Here is a 14,310-nt window from a genome sequence, read left to right on the forward strand (position 1 = left end):
GCAACATCTCTAAAATTACAAATAGCCTGTCTCAGAGTGACGCTGAAAAAGTAGTTCATGTATTTATTACTTCCAGGCTGGACGACTGTAATTCATTATTATCAGGATGTCCAAAAAACTCACTGAAAAGCCTTCAGCTAATCCAAAATGCTGCAGCAAGAGTCCTGACAGGGACTAGAAAGAGAGAGCGGATTTCTCCTGTTCTGGCTTCCCTTCATTGGCTTCCTGTTAAATCTAGAATTGAATTCAAAATCCTGCTCCTCACATACAAGGTCTTAAATAATCAGGCCCCATCAACATGCATCAACACTACAATGAGCGGGTGGAGGGAGGTTTGGAGTCTTCTCTCACCCCCATTCTCTGCGACCTGCTGGAGCAGGGGGGCTAGGAGGAGGAGTTGGCCGTCCGACTGCGGTCTGGAGTGTGGAGCCTTCCTGCTGCTGCGGAGTCGGGGTGGTCTGCCTCTCCCCACCGCAGGGAAAAGGGTAACACCACCTGGGTCTGGGTGCAATTCCCCCCTCCAGGGGCAAGGGTACCTAGACCCGGTTTGTAGAGTACGCTTGGGGAGTGTGATTGTGTGTACAGCGTCTCTTTATGTCTGTCTCCACGTTGGTTGAGTGTGGAGTAAGTGCATATGAGAGCATGAGGGTGGGAATGGATGTTTGTATCTGTGTGTGCCTGTATGTCTGTGTCTATATGTCAGGTTGGGTATCAGACGCCACCTCTCTGGGGACACCTCAGGCCCTCCAAGGTTTGGAGGCCTATCTCCACCCACCACCACTTCCCCTGCCGGTGGCGGACTCCCTCAGGTGTCGGTGTGTTGGTGGTTCTTTGTGTCTGGGGGTGGGCGTCCGGGTACACACCGGCTCACTCCTTGGCGGCCGCTTGTCGGGGCCTGGGGCCTGGGGCTTGCTCGGGCCCCTTTGGCCTAGGGCTCGGTCACTCAGGCGCAGCTGGGGGCCGGCGGAGCTCACGGGCGCGTCACTGCAACTCCCCCTGACTTCTGCTCCGCGGCTGCTGGGCGAGCCCTCATCTGGGACTCTCCTCAGCTCTTACTGGGACAGTGGCGCGGCTGCCCCTCTGTTGGTCTTCCATGGTCTCTTGTGTTCTGGGGGCCTCTGGATGTCTGGAGTTTTGATCTCCTCCATACCCGCTTCACACCCTGGAGGACGGGGCTATGGCCCCCCCACACTCCCTAGCAGATCATTACATGGAGAAACCTTTGGAATGCAAGCATGCTGATCCACACAGGTATGCACACATGGGTATTCACAGACGCGGACTAAAGCTTTCTTGGCTGCTGCCTCAAAGCACACTGTGCGCTGTCTATCTTGCGTGCTGCACAATATCGTTTATTACTTAGTAAATACTGATATCTATGACTAGCTAGTTTATTGTGATGGTGCTTTGTTTTCTCTATTATTATGTTGCTCTTTGTTGTTTGCTGTCTCCTCTGTTTGTTTTTGTTTGTTTTTGTTTGTTTTTTTTTCTCCATACAGGTGACCCAGGAGTTTTTTGTTTTTTTTTTTTCTCTCTCTTCCCCCCCCCCTTCTCACCGTCTCTTCTCCCCTTTGGTTTTCTTTCTTTCTCTCCCCCTCTCTCTCTCATTCATTCCCCCTGTCCTATTTATTTAAAAAAAAAAAAAAAAAAAAAAAAAAAAATGACAAAGGATGAACTGAAGCTCTGCCATCACGTAATGTCGCATACTGCTGTTTCTGATGTCATTTAGAAAAAAAAAAAAAAAAAAAAAAAAAAAAGTAGAATGGGAGGGAGAGCTTTCAGTTTTCAGGCCCCTCTTCTGTGGAACCAGCTTCCAGTTTGGATTCGGTTTTTCTGAAAGTTTTTCCTTTCCAGTCACCTTTCTCACTCACTATGTGTTAATAGTTGGGTTGCGGTCACGTGGTTCTGATGACGTGCGGAGGCAGCGCGATTTTTGAGTGGAGGGCGGAAGTAAACATGGAGGACACTGTGGAGAGTCAGGAGAGCAGCTATTGTGCAACTTTAGACCCCGTTTCTCGGGAGAGATATAAACAGATAGTTAAAAAATATATCGGACGTGATCCGTATTCTTTGAAAATGTCCGAATACACCACAGAAGTAAAGGATTTGCCTACTATCGAGGCTGTGGATATCACCAACTACTTGGTCCTCCAGACTTCTTACTACACTAGGCAGCAAATGAAAGCTTTCAAGAGTCTGGAGGCGTACAATTTTTTTGTCAGCGGGTGGGTCCACAACCTTGGAACAAAACGTCTCCGTGATGGATACAGTTTGGTGTTTGCAAGGGTGAGTGTTTGTTCTTATATTGCTTTATCTTAAACACGCTAACAGTTAGCGGTAGCGGCTTTAACGTCAACAAACATGCCACATCCTTAGGACTTCGTTAGAGTGACAGTTGTTTGTTTCAAGGTAAACCATTCTCAGCGGTCTAACGAGACACCTCTGAAGACTTGGGTAATTGCAAAGGAGGATGGAGAAGTGATTGCAGCTCATTGCAATTGTATGGCAGGGTTAGTAGCCTAATTAAGTAGGATGTTATTGCAATGAGAACACACACACACACACACACACACACACACACACACACACACACACACACACATATACGCATAGGGCACTGCTAGCATTTTGCAGATGTACTTCAGTAGTAGTGGGGAGAGAGTGTTTTCTTTTAGCTAAGAATTCATCAGCTAAGAATTTGTGTGATTGCCTTAGATCCCTCATGACACTCAGATGCATTTTTCAGATAGAGGGTAGAACTATTCAGTCATGTCATCACCTAGATAATGATTTCTCTATAGGCTGTTGAGAAAGAGTTAATGAATAAACATGTTACTTCAAATAAAGTGCCATTGCACATTAGTATTAGTAAGCTATGCATCATCAAAATGTACTGTAAATATTGCATTTCATGTTAAAAAGATTATGTGCTCTATTTCCAGACTATCAGAATCATGCTCGCACGTTGGAGCTGTTCTTTTTGCAGTTGAAGCTGGGGTGAAAATGAGAGCGACATGCACATCAGAGCAGTGCAAGTGGCTGATGCCATCTCATGTTAAAAAGGTAAGCCAAAAAGCAAAATGTAGGATAAAGAATGTTATATTGGGACTTCATGTGACAGTAGGATAAAATATCTTCCCCTATACTGCTACCTTGTCGTGGTGGGGAAGCTTGAGTGCCTCAATGACCCTGTAGGCTATACCGGCGGGGGCTTCAAGCTCCTGGTAGATCTAATCAAGCCGGGCAGGTTGCAGGTGAGGGGTCAGACAAAAGGCAGTACTTTAATAAATGAAGAGTTCTATTCCAAAACGCTATAACAGCATTTAAAAGCCATTTCCTTTTTCATGACTAACATAACTATGACTGCAGAACCGTATACTGTATATCACACCCTTCTCATGCATGCCTCAACACCCTAGCACTTGTTTTCTGCGCACACACACACCTGACTGCAGCACTTTATATATTCACATTTCTCATGCATTCCTCAATACTCACAACTCCTCACACCACATTTTCATCAACATGGAACTGCTTACTTTCCACTCCTTTTATACCCAGCACATGGCACCTCCATCCCCACCCAACATACACACACACACTTCACTGCCAACCAACCATTATCCCCAGCCTAAAACACACATACTCACTCCACTGCCATCACTGTTCAATTTCGAATATTTTTGGAAACGAATATATAGCGTTTTGGAAAAGAGCTTTTTAAATTTTAATGATCTTCTTTGGCTTAATTTTTCCAGATTCCTGCTTGCCCAGTAACTCTGATTGACTTCTCTTCAGCAAAGTCAAAAAAACGAAAGCTTGAGTGTTCCATTGATGGCTGCACAAGTACACAAAAGGTTGGGAAATCACTTCCATGCCCAAGAGTGCAGAGAGATTCAGAGACATACTGTAGGTTTTTTGAGAGTTTAAGCAAAAACTGTCCAAGGAGTGCAGCACTGATGTCTAGGGAACCTTACCACAAAGAATTTGTCCCCCAGTCTAGCATGCTTCCTAAAACTGTGCCTGAGTACAGAACACCAGAGACACTGCAGCTCCCCCCCAAAGACCTTGAAGAGCTATGCCTGGACTTCCAGCTTGAAGAGCTCACCCTGTCCCAAGTCCAGGCTGTAGAGAGGGCGACTCGAAGTCAGAGTGCAAGCAGTATTTGGTTTAGGCAAAGAGCTGGACGCGTAACTGCCTCTAAGCTGAAACAAGTTCTTAAGACCAACCCCCAGCAACCATCAAAGAGCTTGATCAAGGCCATATGCTATCCAGAGGCATATAGGTTCACCACAGCTGCTACAAGGTATTTAGGGTTTGATGTAGGGTAAGGCAGAGTTAAGATTTGGGGTATGAAACTGTCCATAACTGTAACTAAAAAAGTGTTATGAAGATGGAGGTTAGTTATAGGCTTATACGGCTAGGGTTATACAGGGTAAGAACTAAGTATAGTTTAGGGTAATGGCATATTGTATAATACATCACTTTACTGTTTTACACATCCAATACTAAGTAATAATTTCCTTTTCATGTTTGGCATGTGTACTGTTTATAGTTATGGATGCAAACATGAAGCACAAGCCAGAGGAGCATATGAGAAGCTTATGAGCCAGGAGCATGCAGGCTTCTCATGTATGGACAGCGGTCTCTGGCTGAACCCCAAGTGGCCATACATGGGGTCCTCCCCTGATGGGATAGTCACTTGTGACTGTCATGGAACTGGCATCTGCGAGATTAAGGTATTGACTCTGTTGTAGTCAAGGCCATAGGTGTGACATCTTTCCATAAGAATCAGTGAACTGAGTAAAAATGCAGGAAATACCTTTTCTAATTTCTAATCTATTGTTCAATTAAGATAAGATGAGGCTTTATTGTCTGTGTCAAATAGACATTTGTTTTGGGCAATGAGAGATTATGATAACACAGACCACACCCATCATCTTTGCTTCTTCACTGTTTCATCAGATAAATCTTGATTGTTGTTCTCATCACTGTGATTTTAGTGCCCACACTCTCAGAAAGATGCGGTCAACCTGCGCATGCGTGCTGGGGAGAAGGGCTTCTGCCTCATCAGTGACGGGGATAATGTCACACTGGACCCAACTCATGACTACTATTACCAAATTCAGGCACAGCTTCACATTGCAAATGCAGAGTACTGTGACTTTGTTGTGTGGAGCCGCAATGACATATTTGTTGAAAGGATTTTGCCTGACCTTGAGTTTTGGGATGATGCGATTCCTAAAGTTGAGTGTTTTTTTAGAAACAGTATACTCCCAGAAATACTGGGACAGCAAGTTACAAACATACATGTGTAATGTGATAAAAGGACGACAACATAATGACATTTTGAATATTGTTATGACCTGATGGTAGTCATTATGAGTTCTGGCTATTGTATTTGCTCTGACGTAGCATTAGAGCACAAATTGTCATTTAATTTTATTGTACATTTAATTGTGTCATTTAAGTGTTGTGTAACACTACACAATGATTAAATGCTATTGAGGCAGCATAATAATACATTGGTGGTTTATTTACAAGATTAGACTTTTAAACAAATAAACAAAATAGATTGCAATCCATCTCACAGTATAATACTGTACAAACTGCCAGCACAATATGACAGTTGGAGAAAAATATTTCATTTGAAAACATTTACAGACTAATCAGGAGTCAGGACTTAGGTACTACTATTACTCTACCCTGTTCTACTTATCACCAGAGCCAAGCAGCAGATACTGGACACTACTCTTCCTCTCCACCCCCTTTTGTGAGCCGTGACAGTGACAAGACATTTAATTTTTTTTAACTGATTGATTACCACCCACCCCCCTTACTCCAGTGGGACAACAGACTCGGAGAGATTTGATAAGGCACAACAAATTACCCCAATCTTGTCGATCAATGCACGTGTCTCACCTGGCTTTGTGGACATGTTCTCTATTGGCATAGCCCTGCTCTGCAGAATTTGATATTTCCTCCTGACTAAACCTATGACTCGCTCAACATGGATACGCAAATTGGCTATTTTCCTTGTCTCTGCCACTTCATAGGCTGACAGCTGTTTTCTCCCTTTAGTGAATGCCGGTGTCTGTAGTGAAGCACAGTAAAACCTCACATTATCGCCAATATTGAACCCACGATCTGCAAGGACAATATCTCCAGGTAACAAGTTCTTTAGGAGGCCACTCTCTATTGTGATCTGCTTATCGCTAACTCTCCCTCCCCAGGCAGAAGATATGTAAGTGACGTAGCCTTGGGGGGCAACACCAATCAAAAATTTTACAGTGTGATGGTGCTTGTAGTTGGACCAAGTTTGAGCTTGTGCAAGAAGATTAGATGGTCTCTCAATAAAGACTTCAAAGCAATCAACAATCACAGCCACTTTACATCCAAATGCCTGTCTGAAACTCAGTGGCATCATAGCTTGAAGAACATGTCGCTCTGGCCACTCAATTAGGAACTCTAACCTTTTATGAAGTATGTCAATTACTTTATGCCAAACTCTAGAAGCAGTGGACAGAGAAATATTGAACCTGAAAGCTAAATCTTTCAGGGGCAGATTTAGTCTCAGCCTCAGCAAAACTAGTATGAATTGTTCAAATTTGGACAACAAAGACATAGGTCCCGAGGTGATATAGGGCTCGCACAGTTCAAAAATCTGAATTAAAACTAAGAAGTTGGGGAGCCCTGTGTAGAACTTTGTCTTGTCTTAATTTTTTTCAAAAGCCTCCTGGCTGAACTGTGTGTCCAGAGCCTTGCTCCGAAGATCAACCAGCTCTGCTGTGTTCTGTCTCAAAACATCCTCCATCTTCTCGATGTCATCCATCGTCAGCTCTGTCTGGCATCCAGCATCCGCACAGCCTGCAATATAACAGTGGGGGAGCATAATCAGCATAATAGAGGCAACCTCAATTTTTACTCATTTTCACTGTAGGAGTTTTTTAGTGGGCTATTAGAATCTGGTGTAATGTGTTTAATTCACTATGTTAATTTAATGTAATTATTTTTTTTAATCAACAAAAAAACATGTTGCGTCTAAACAAAAAATATATTTATATGTTTCTCACCACAGAAACCTTACATTACGGATATCTTTACTTATCTGTGAAAGGAGACTGTCTGGAATCTGGCAATATAAGAACCATAGCAGTGTACAAAAACCTGTGGTGTGTGCCTGACGGTAATAAGTGCCACTTTTTCTTTTTTTCTGAATAAAATGGTATGGATTTACTCTGTGATTAAAAAATCACAAACATGTAATATGTAACTTGGACCATAATCATTACAGATAATGGCATCTTTTTCTCTTTGACATGATTCTTGTTTGTTTTACATCTCAGCACAATATCTTACCTGGATAAGTGAATGTCTCATTCACACTGAAGTCTTCTGGTTGTGGATTCTCAGCTGGAAGCTGCAGTTCGGGGTTCTCCACTGTCACTAGGCTCAAATCCGGGCTCTCAGCCGTCTGTTGCATATCCAAAATCGCCTCTGCACATTGATGCTGTTCTGCCTTAAGCTTCATTCTTTTCTCTCGTTTGAGAACTGATTCCGATCTGGGTTTTCGTTCGTAGCCGAGATTGACCGTCGGAGCCCAGTCCTCCGACTCTTCGTCATCCAAAGCACTTGGGCAGCCTATAGTCCCAATCAAGTCAATATTAGACTACTAACTTAAAAGCACTAAGTAAACGAGAATTTAACGACAACCTAATGCTAATAAGTTCGTTTGCAAACATAACATTACCTCTGACGAAGTGGTCGCTGCAGACACGGGCATTGGCAGACTCTGCTCCTCCCGACTGTAAACGTAAATTTAAAATCCATTTTTTCCTACGTTTTTCGGTTAGAATTTTCCATTTTTCTCCTCTTCGTTGGGCTATTTTTGGTACCCTAAAATACCGTTTATCAGTTTCTCTGGTCGACCTACTGGAGCATCCGTAAACACAACAGGACATAGGCATTTTGCGTACTGTCTGTCTGTGATTTTGCGCTTATCTTTTTCACTTCCGACCGCCAGTCAAATTTCGCGCTTTACGTCGACGTCACGTCTACGTCAAATGAAACCTAGCTATAGACCTCTCTGCATTGAATCATATCTGTTATTAACCTCTGTCTCTCTTCCACAGCATGTCTTTTATCCTGTCTTCCTTCTCTCACCCCAACCGGTCGCAGCAGATGGCCGCCCCTCCCTGAGCCTGGTTCTGCCGGAGGTTTCTTCCTGTTAACCCTTGTGCTCCCCTTCGGGGCAGCTCCGGACCCCGGGGGTCCCAGAGTACCCCTGGGTCGCATTTCACAGGCCACGCATCAGGGTTGGCTCCTGCGCCCCGTACACCCACGTTTCCCTCCCTGAATGCCACTCCCGTTTCAATTTTTCTCCTAGTTTCAGGCAGGCTCTATCACGTTCGTCCATGGGAGGCCGCTGTTAAATGCCTCTCACTTCATACTCCATTATTCAAAGTTGTTAAGAATACATCACACGAGGTTAGGTTTGCAGGGGACATCTGTTTTCCGGCAATGGAGTAAGGTGTGTCGGCCAGTAGCACCTGCCTAACTTTTTTTTAAATTTTACTCTCTGAGCCCCATTTTGCTGTTCGATACGAATTTCTTGGGTCATTTAAGTGTCACACTGGAAGGATGTTCAAGGGAAGGAGACAAACCGAGAAAAACCTTACTGGCGAGAGCTGTGCTAACGCTGGCGCAGCAGACGATGCTAGTGCAGCCCTGAACCCGGCGCTTGTCGCCCTGCTCGAACAGCACAGAACAGCCATAGCCGCAGATTTTAAGACTACATCGGATGTGATTAACGGTAAGTTGGACAAGATTCAAGCGGAAGTTGCAAATCAAGAACTACGCATTGGTGAGCTTGAATCAAACGCAGTTGATGTTGTTCAGCGTTTAGCAGCGCTCGAAGCTAAGTATGATTCACTACAGGAGGAAAACAAACTTTTCAAAACTAAACTTTCTGACCTGGAGAGTAGAAGCAGAAGGCAGAACATTCGTCTGGTGGGTTTGCCGGAATCGGTGGAGCCGGGTCCTTGGCCAACTGAGTTCTTTTCCCGGCTGCTGGTGGAGGTCTTCGGCGCACAAACTTTGCCATCCCCCCGGAGCTTGACAGAGCCCACCGTAGCCTTATGCCCAAACCGGGCCCTGATGGAAGTCATTATCCGCTTCCACCGCTTCCAGATTAAGGAGCTGCTGATGAGGGAAGCACGGAGACGCCGAGGGACGTTGGAGTACTGCGGACATAAACTCCAGTTTTATGAGGATTACAACGCCGACGTCCAGAAGCAGTGAGCCCAGTATAAGGATGTTATGGCCGAGTTATACTGGAGAGGCCTTTGTCCTTCCCTTCTCTTCCCCGCCAGGCTCCGCGTTACTCTTTCAGATGGGAAAATCCGGCGATTGGAGTCAGTTGAGGAGGCCTCTCGCTTCATTCAAACCATGGAAGAAAACCGAAGCTCTCCATCCTGAGTTGGACATTGTAGCCGGTTAGAGCACTCACCCTAATTTGCAACTATAACGGGTCGGACTAGCCTAAGTGGCGTCCTCGTTGTGACTGACATTATACAGCCGTGCTGTTGGCATAGCAATATATTCTTTGCTGTCCATTTTAAGGTAAAACTGGTTTGTTGTTTGGTTGATTTGTTTTTTGTTCTTTCTTCTTTCTCTTCTTCCTGGCCTGAAAACTGAGTCTCTGGCTCGAGTTTAGGGGCTACTGTTCAAGGGTGCAGGTATGATGCTAGTGGTACGGGGAGTTCTTGACTAATATGGGAAGAAAGCAGGGGCTTACGCGGTTGCTTTTTAATGCAACCTGCTGGGGGATATTGGTGGGTGGTATTGTTTTAGGGGTTTTTTTTACACAGTGATATGTTATTGTATTGCATTTTCTTTCTGGGGTGGGGTTGGTTGTCATGGTTTTTTTTTGTTTGTTTTGTTTTGGTCCCCTCCCTTCCCTCCTTGGGCAACTCTGTACATAAAAATGTGGGACTTCCTTGATGAGTGGTAATCTTACCTTTTTTAGCTGGAATGTGAGGGGGTTGAACCACCCAATAAAGCGAAAGAGAGTCTTATCACGTCTGAAGCAATTTAAGCCCGGGGTAGTTTTTTTGCAAGAGACTCACTTGCAGGATTCAGATCACTCACGCTTGGCAAAATGTTGGTCAGGACAGATGTTTCACTCTAATTTTAAAGCAAAGGCTAGGGGTACAGCTATTCTTATCGATCGGAACATCCCATTTGTTCCATCTAATCTTGTGTCAGACAAAAACGGACGGTTTATAATAGTGTCTGGCAAACTCTGCGACAGGTCTGTGACTTTGGCTAATCTTTATGCACCCAATTTTGATGATATGCAATTTTTTCAACGCCTGTTTTAAGGCTCTGAAGGCATTTCTGAGAGGAGAAATCATCTCAGTGGCAGCATTTAAAAGACAGTGTGCACAGCGGGAACAGAAGCTTATTTCAGACCAGATTTTAAACATCGACAGGCAGTACACTCAGTCACCATCACCGGCGCTATACAAAGAACGCTTAAGTTTACAAACCAAACACAATCTACTTTCCACTCGACAAGTGGAAGGATGTCTGATTAGGAGCAAGAGCGATTTTTACGAACACGGTGGAAAGACCGGTAAGCTTTTGGCCACCCAACTGCGTGGTATTAGGGCTAAACAAATTATAACTGGCTTGAAGGCAGACGATGGAGTGGTGACTAGGGATCAGAAGGCTTATATACATCAGAATCTACTGTTAATGTAAAAGATTTACATGGTTTCTTTGACTCCATTGATATGCCCTCGCTTTCCCCAGAGCTCAGACAGACTCTGGAAGCCCCTATCTCAAAGCCGGAAATTCAGGCGGCAATAGCATCTATGAAATCTGGGAAATCTCCAGGCCCTGATGGATTTTCTGCAGACTTTTATAAAAAAAATTCTCGGACGATTTGGCCCCTTTCCTTTGCGAAGTTTTTACAGAGTCGCTAGACTCTGGGGCACTTCCTTCATCATGCTACCAGGCCTGTATCACAGTGTTACTTAAGAAGGGCAAGGACCCGACTGACTGTCTTCCTATAGACCTATATCTCTGTTAAACATGGATGTTAAAATTCTGTCTAAGCTGCTGGCGCACAGGCTGGAAAAAATTCTTCCTGCTATAATATCTCCCGACCAAACTGGCTTTATAAAAAATCGGCACGCCTTCTTTAACATATGGCGACTTTTTAATATTATCTATGCCCCCAGCCATGTTGTGCCTGAATGCCTTATTGCTATGGACTCGGAAAAAGCATTTGATAGGGTGGAGTGGGAATATTTGTTTTTTACTTTAGAAAGGTTTGGAATGGGCCCCTTATTTTGCTCATGGATCAAACTTCTTTACGCAAGCCCCACAGCTTCAGTGGTAACTAACTGTCGCTACTCTGACCATTTTAGGCTCCACCATGGAGCGACACAGGGCTGCCCTTTAAGCCCTTTGCTTTTTGCCCTTGCAATTGAGCCATTAGCGATTGCAGTCCATGGTAGCGGGCACATAAAGGGCATATGGAGGGGGGGATTGAGCATAGAGTTTCACTGTATGCCGATGACCTTCTTCTATTTCTTTCCAACCCGCTTACCTCCTTACCCGCTGTACTTAATATACTGAATGCTTTTAGTCACCTCTCTGGACACAAAATTAATATAAATAAGAGTGAACTGTTTTTGATTAACGAGAGTGCTTGAAATCTGGATTTGGTAAATGTTCCCTTTAAAATAGTCACAGATCACTTTGATTACCTTGGGATATATGTCACAAAGCAATTTCATTGTTTGTTTAAAAGAATCTCCTCCCCATGCTGGAACAGTGCAAGCACATGCTGTCCAGATGGTCCCCATTATCCTTATCTTTAATAGGTAGGATTAACTCGGTGAAAATGATGCTACTTCCAAAATTCTTATATGTTTTTCAATGCCTCCCTATCCTGATTCCAAAATCATTTTTTTAAATCTCTAGACTCACTAATCACTTCATTTATTTGGAATGGTAAATCTCCCAAATTGAAGAAATCTATTCTTCAAAGGCCCAAGCCGGTTGGAGGTTTAGGCCTCCCTAATTTCCAGTACTATTATTGGGCCACCAATATCAGGTGTTTGTTGTATTGGAGACACTACCATCTCGAACCGTCACCACCAGTTTGGGTTGCCATGGAGTCATATTCAAGTGGGAAAATTTCTCTACTTGCGACTTTAGGTTCATCACTCCCTTTTGGCATTGCCTCTACCCAGTAACAATAGAGTTGTCCAGCAATCTCTTAGAATCTGGTCTCAGTTTAGGAAGAGTCTGGGTCTCCGGGCTTTCTCACTTCAAAGCCCAGTTGCAGCAAACCACCTATTTGTTCCCTCAATGGCAGATAATGCTTTTCATATCTGGCATAAAAAGGGCCTAAAATCCTTTGCAGACTTATATGAAGATGGACAATTTGTAAGTTTCTCTCAAATATCCACCAAATTTGGCATAGCTGCAACTCAGTTTTTTCGGTTCTTACAGGCCAGACACTATATGCAGAGTGTGACAGCAGAATTCCCCCAAATGCCTCCACACAATCCAGTAGATGATTTTTTAATGGTAAACCCAACCTCAAGGGGCATAATATCAGCCTTGTACAGCTCAATTTCCAATTTACAAGGCTCTTCAGTAGCTGCTATTAAATCTAAATGGGAAAAGGACCTTACCTTTCATATTACGGATGAACTGTGGGACTCTATCCTTGGCCAGGTTCACAATATATCAATGTGTGCTCGACATACACTTATCCAATTTAAGATTCATCGGGGGCATTGGTCCAGGGATAGACTGGCACACATATACCCAGGGGTGGACCCAGCCTGTATAAGGTGTGGGGGTGCTCCTGGTACATTGTTTCATATGTACTGGTCCTGCCCTTCTTTGTCCACCTTTTGGAAATCTGTTTTCCATACCATGTCTGAAGTCCTGCTGCATCAAATTGAACCAGAGCCACTCTGTGCTATGTTTGGTCCGGTCCAGAATCTGAATCTGTCCAACTCCAGACTCAGAACATGAAACTTTTCATTATTGTTGGCCAGGCGAGCTATGCTGCTTAAGTGGAAAGACTCTTCTCCCCGCTCACACACACAATGGCTAAAAGATATAATGTCTTGTATGGATTTAGAAAAAATTTGATATACAGTTCGTGGGTCAAAAATAAATTTTATAAACTGTGGTCTTCCTTTCTGGACTTCTTTGAAAGGCCCACAACTACTGTTACTGAGTAGTCCAAGGAACCCCCCCCTCCCCCGTCTTGTTTTTTTTTTCTTTTATGAGTCTGTTTGTTGTTTTTTGCTTTTGTTTGTTTTTTTCTGTTTGTTTTTTGGTTTGTTTTTTGGTTTAGTTGGGCAGCAGGCTGCCAATTATTTGTTGTTTTAAGGGTTAGGGTGGGAACAAGATTGAAATTTTGGAATATTCTGAAGCATTTTGTGTTATTGTATACATTGTATTGGAACCTTTGTCTAATAAAAAGACCTTTGAAAGAAGAATACATTACACTAAGTGTGCATTTATGTCTCATAGTGATGCATTGTACATACTAGGAATACACTGCTGCTGCTTAGTGTAGTCTAGACCGCGGTCAGCTCCTCGACTAGATGGATGAGGTCCCAATGATACCGATATTTTTCATTTTGATCATTTAGAGACAAAAAACCTCCACGAGGGTTGCATATTTTCTGGTTCATGCCCCAAGTCACGCACATATAAAATTATAATAAATAAGATGTAATGTTAATGGAACACCTTGAAAACCCATCAAATGTCAATGAGAAAGAAATCATGCTGGAACAAAAAGATGTCACAGCGTTAGACAGAAATGAAAACGATCATCCTACATCCCAAAAATCAAAGTAAAAAAATTACTATTAAATTTTACTTGATAACTAAATCAAAACTAATGCACGAGGACAAAAACGATGGTTGACTGCATTGACACTTTTATTAGCAAATAAAAAATCAAAAACAATCATTTTCACTTAGTTATTGGATGTGTATATGATCTGTTTTAATAAGTTATTTATTTTCATACTGTAAAATAGCCTAAAAAACATACTAAGCATTCTAACTTTGTGTTATTCAGTCAGTCCCATACATGAACATGGACACACACTTGATCTTGTTTTATCTCATGGTTTTTCTGTTTGTTTCTGTTTTTAACGTAGAGATTTGTGATGCTGTGTTTTCTGACCACAGTCCTGTGATGCTTCAAGTTCCTCTTGTCTGTACCTCAGTTAAACCGCGCTGCTGCTCGCCGCTGTCGTA

The 14,310-nt window shown here is 43.3% G+C and overlaps 2 protein-coding genes across 3 annotated transcripts; one reads left to right on the plus strand and one right to left on the minus strand.

The window, feature by feature from the left end:
* Positions 1 to 2,795: 2,795 nt before the first annotated feature.
* LOC147304633 (uncharacterized) lies at positions 2,796 to 5,465 on the plus strand. Of its 2 annotated transcripts, XM_086280354.1 has the most exons (4): positions 2,796 to 3,063; positions 3,759 to 4,306; positions 4,556 to 4,739; positions 5,004 to 5,465. In XM_086280354.1, exons 1-4 carry the CDS (start codon positions 2,830 to 2,832, stop codon positions 5,316 to 5,318), a joined length of 1,281 nt encoding a protein of 426 aa, XP_086136480.1. In that variant the 5' UTR covers positions 2,796 to 2,829; the 3' UTR covers positions 5,319 to 5,465. The 2 variants fall into 2 exon arrangements, 1 of the variants encoding a protein (XP_086136480.1); XR_015126872.1 differs by lacking the exons at positions 2,796 to 3,063; positions 5,004 to 5,465 and having other exon boundaries at positions 3,741 to 3,857; positions 4,556 to 4,642.
* A 371-nt stretch (positions 5,466 to 5,836) lies between these two features.
* LOC147304634 (uncharacterized) lies at positions 5,837 to 8,108 on the minus strand. The gene is made up of 2 exons (XM_086280189.1): positions 7,360 to 8,108; positions 5,837 to 6,867 (listed from the first exon to the last, which is right to left on the minus strand). Exon 2 carries the CDS (start codon positions 6,623 to 6,625, stop codon positions 5,837 to 5,839), a length of 789 nt encoding a protein of 262 aa, XP_086136315.1. The 5' UTR covers positions 6,626 to 6,867; positions 7,360 to 8,108.
* Between the last annotated feature and the right edge of the window lie 6,202 nt (positions 8,109 to 14,310).

The sequence above is a fragment of the Aulonocara sp. 'chitande type north' Nkhata Bay genome, linkage group LG22 (assembly GCF_057382095.1).
Source record: "Aulonocara sp. 'chitande type north' Nkhata Bay isolate Kocher_YH1m ecotype deep benthic linkage group LG22, A_spYH_male_GT1.1, whole genome shotgun sequence".
Classification (NCBI taxonomy): Eukaryota; Metazoa; Chordata; class Actinopteri; order Cichliformes; family Cichlidae; genus Aulonocara; species Aulonocara sp. 'chitande type north' Nkhata Bay.

Excerpts from the sequence above, each read along its gene's own strand:
- LOC147304633 (XM_086280354.1), top strand. The coding sequence starts at position 2,830 with ATGTTACTTCAAATAAAGTGCCATTGCACATTAGTATTAGTAAGCTAT. Across the intron at positions 3,064-3,758 it reads TGCCATCTCATGTTAAAAAG|ATTCCTGCTTGCCCAGTAAC; the intron begins GTAAGCCAAAAA and ends TAATTTTTCCAG. Across the intron at positions 4,307-4,555 it reads TTCACCACAGCTGCTACAAG|TTATGGATGCAAACATGAAG; the intron begins GTATTTAGGGTT and ends TACTGTTTATAG.
- LOC147304634 (XM_086280189.1), bottom strand. The coding sequence starts at position 6,625 with ATGTCTTTGTTGTCCAAATTTGAACAATTCATACTAGTTTTGCTGAGG.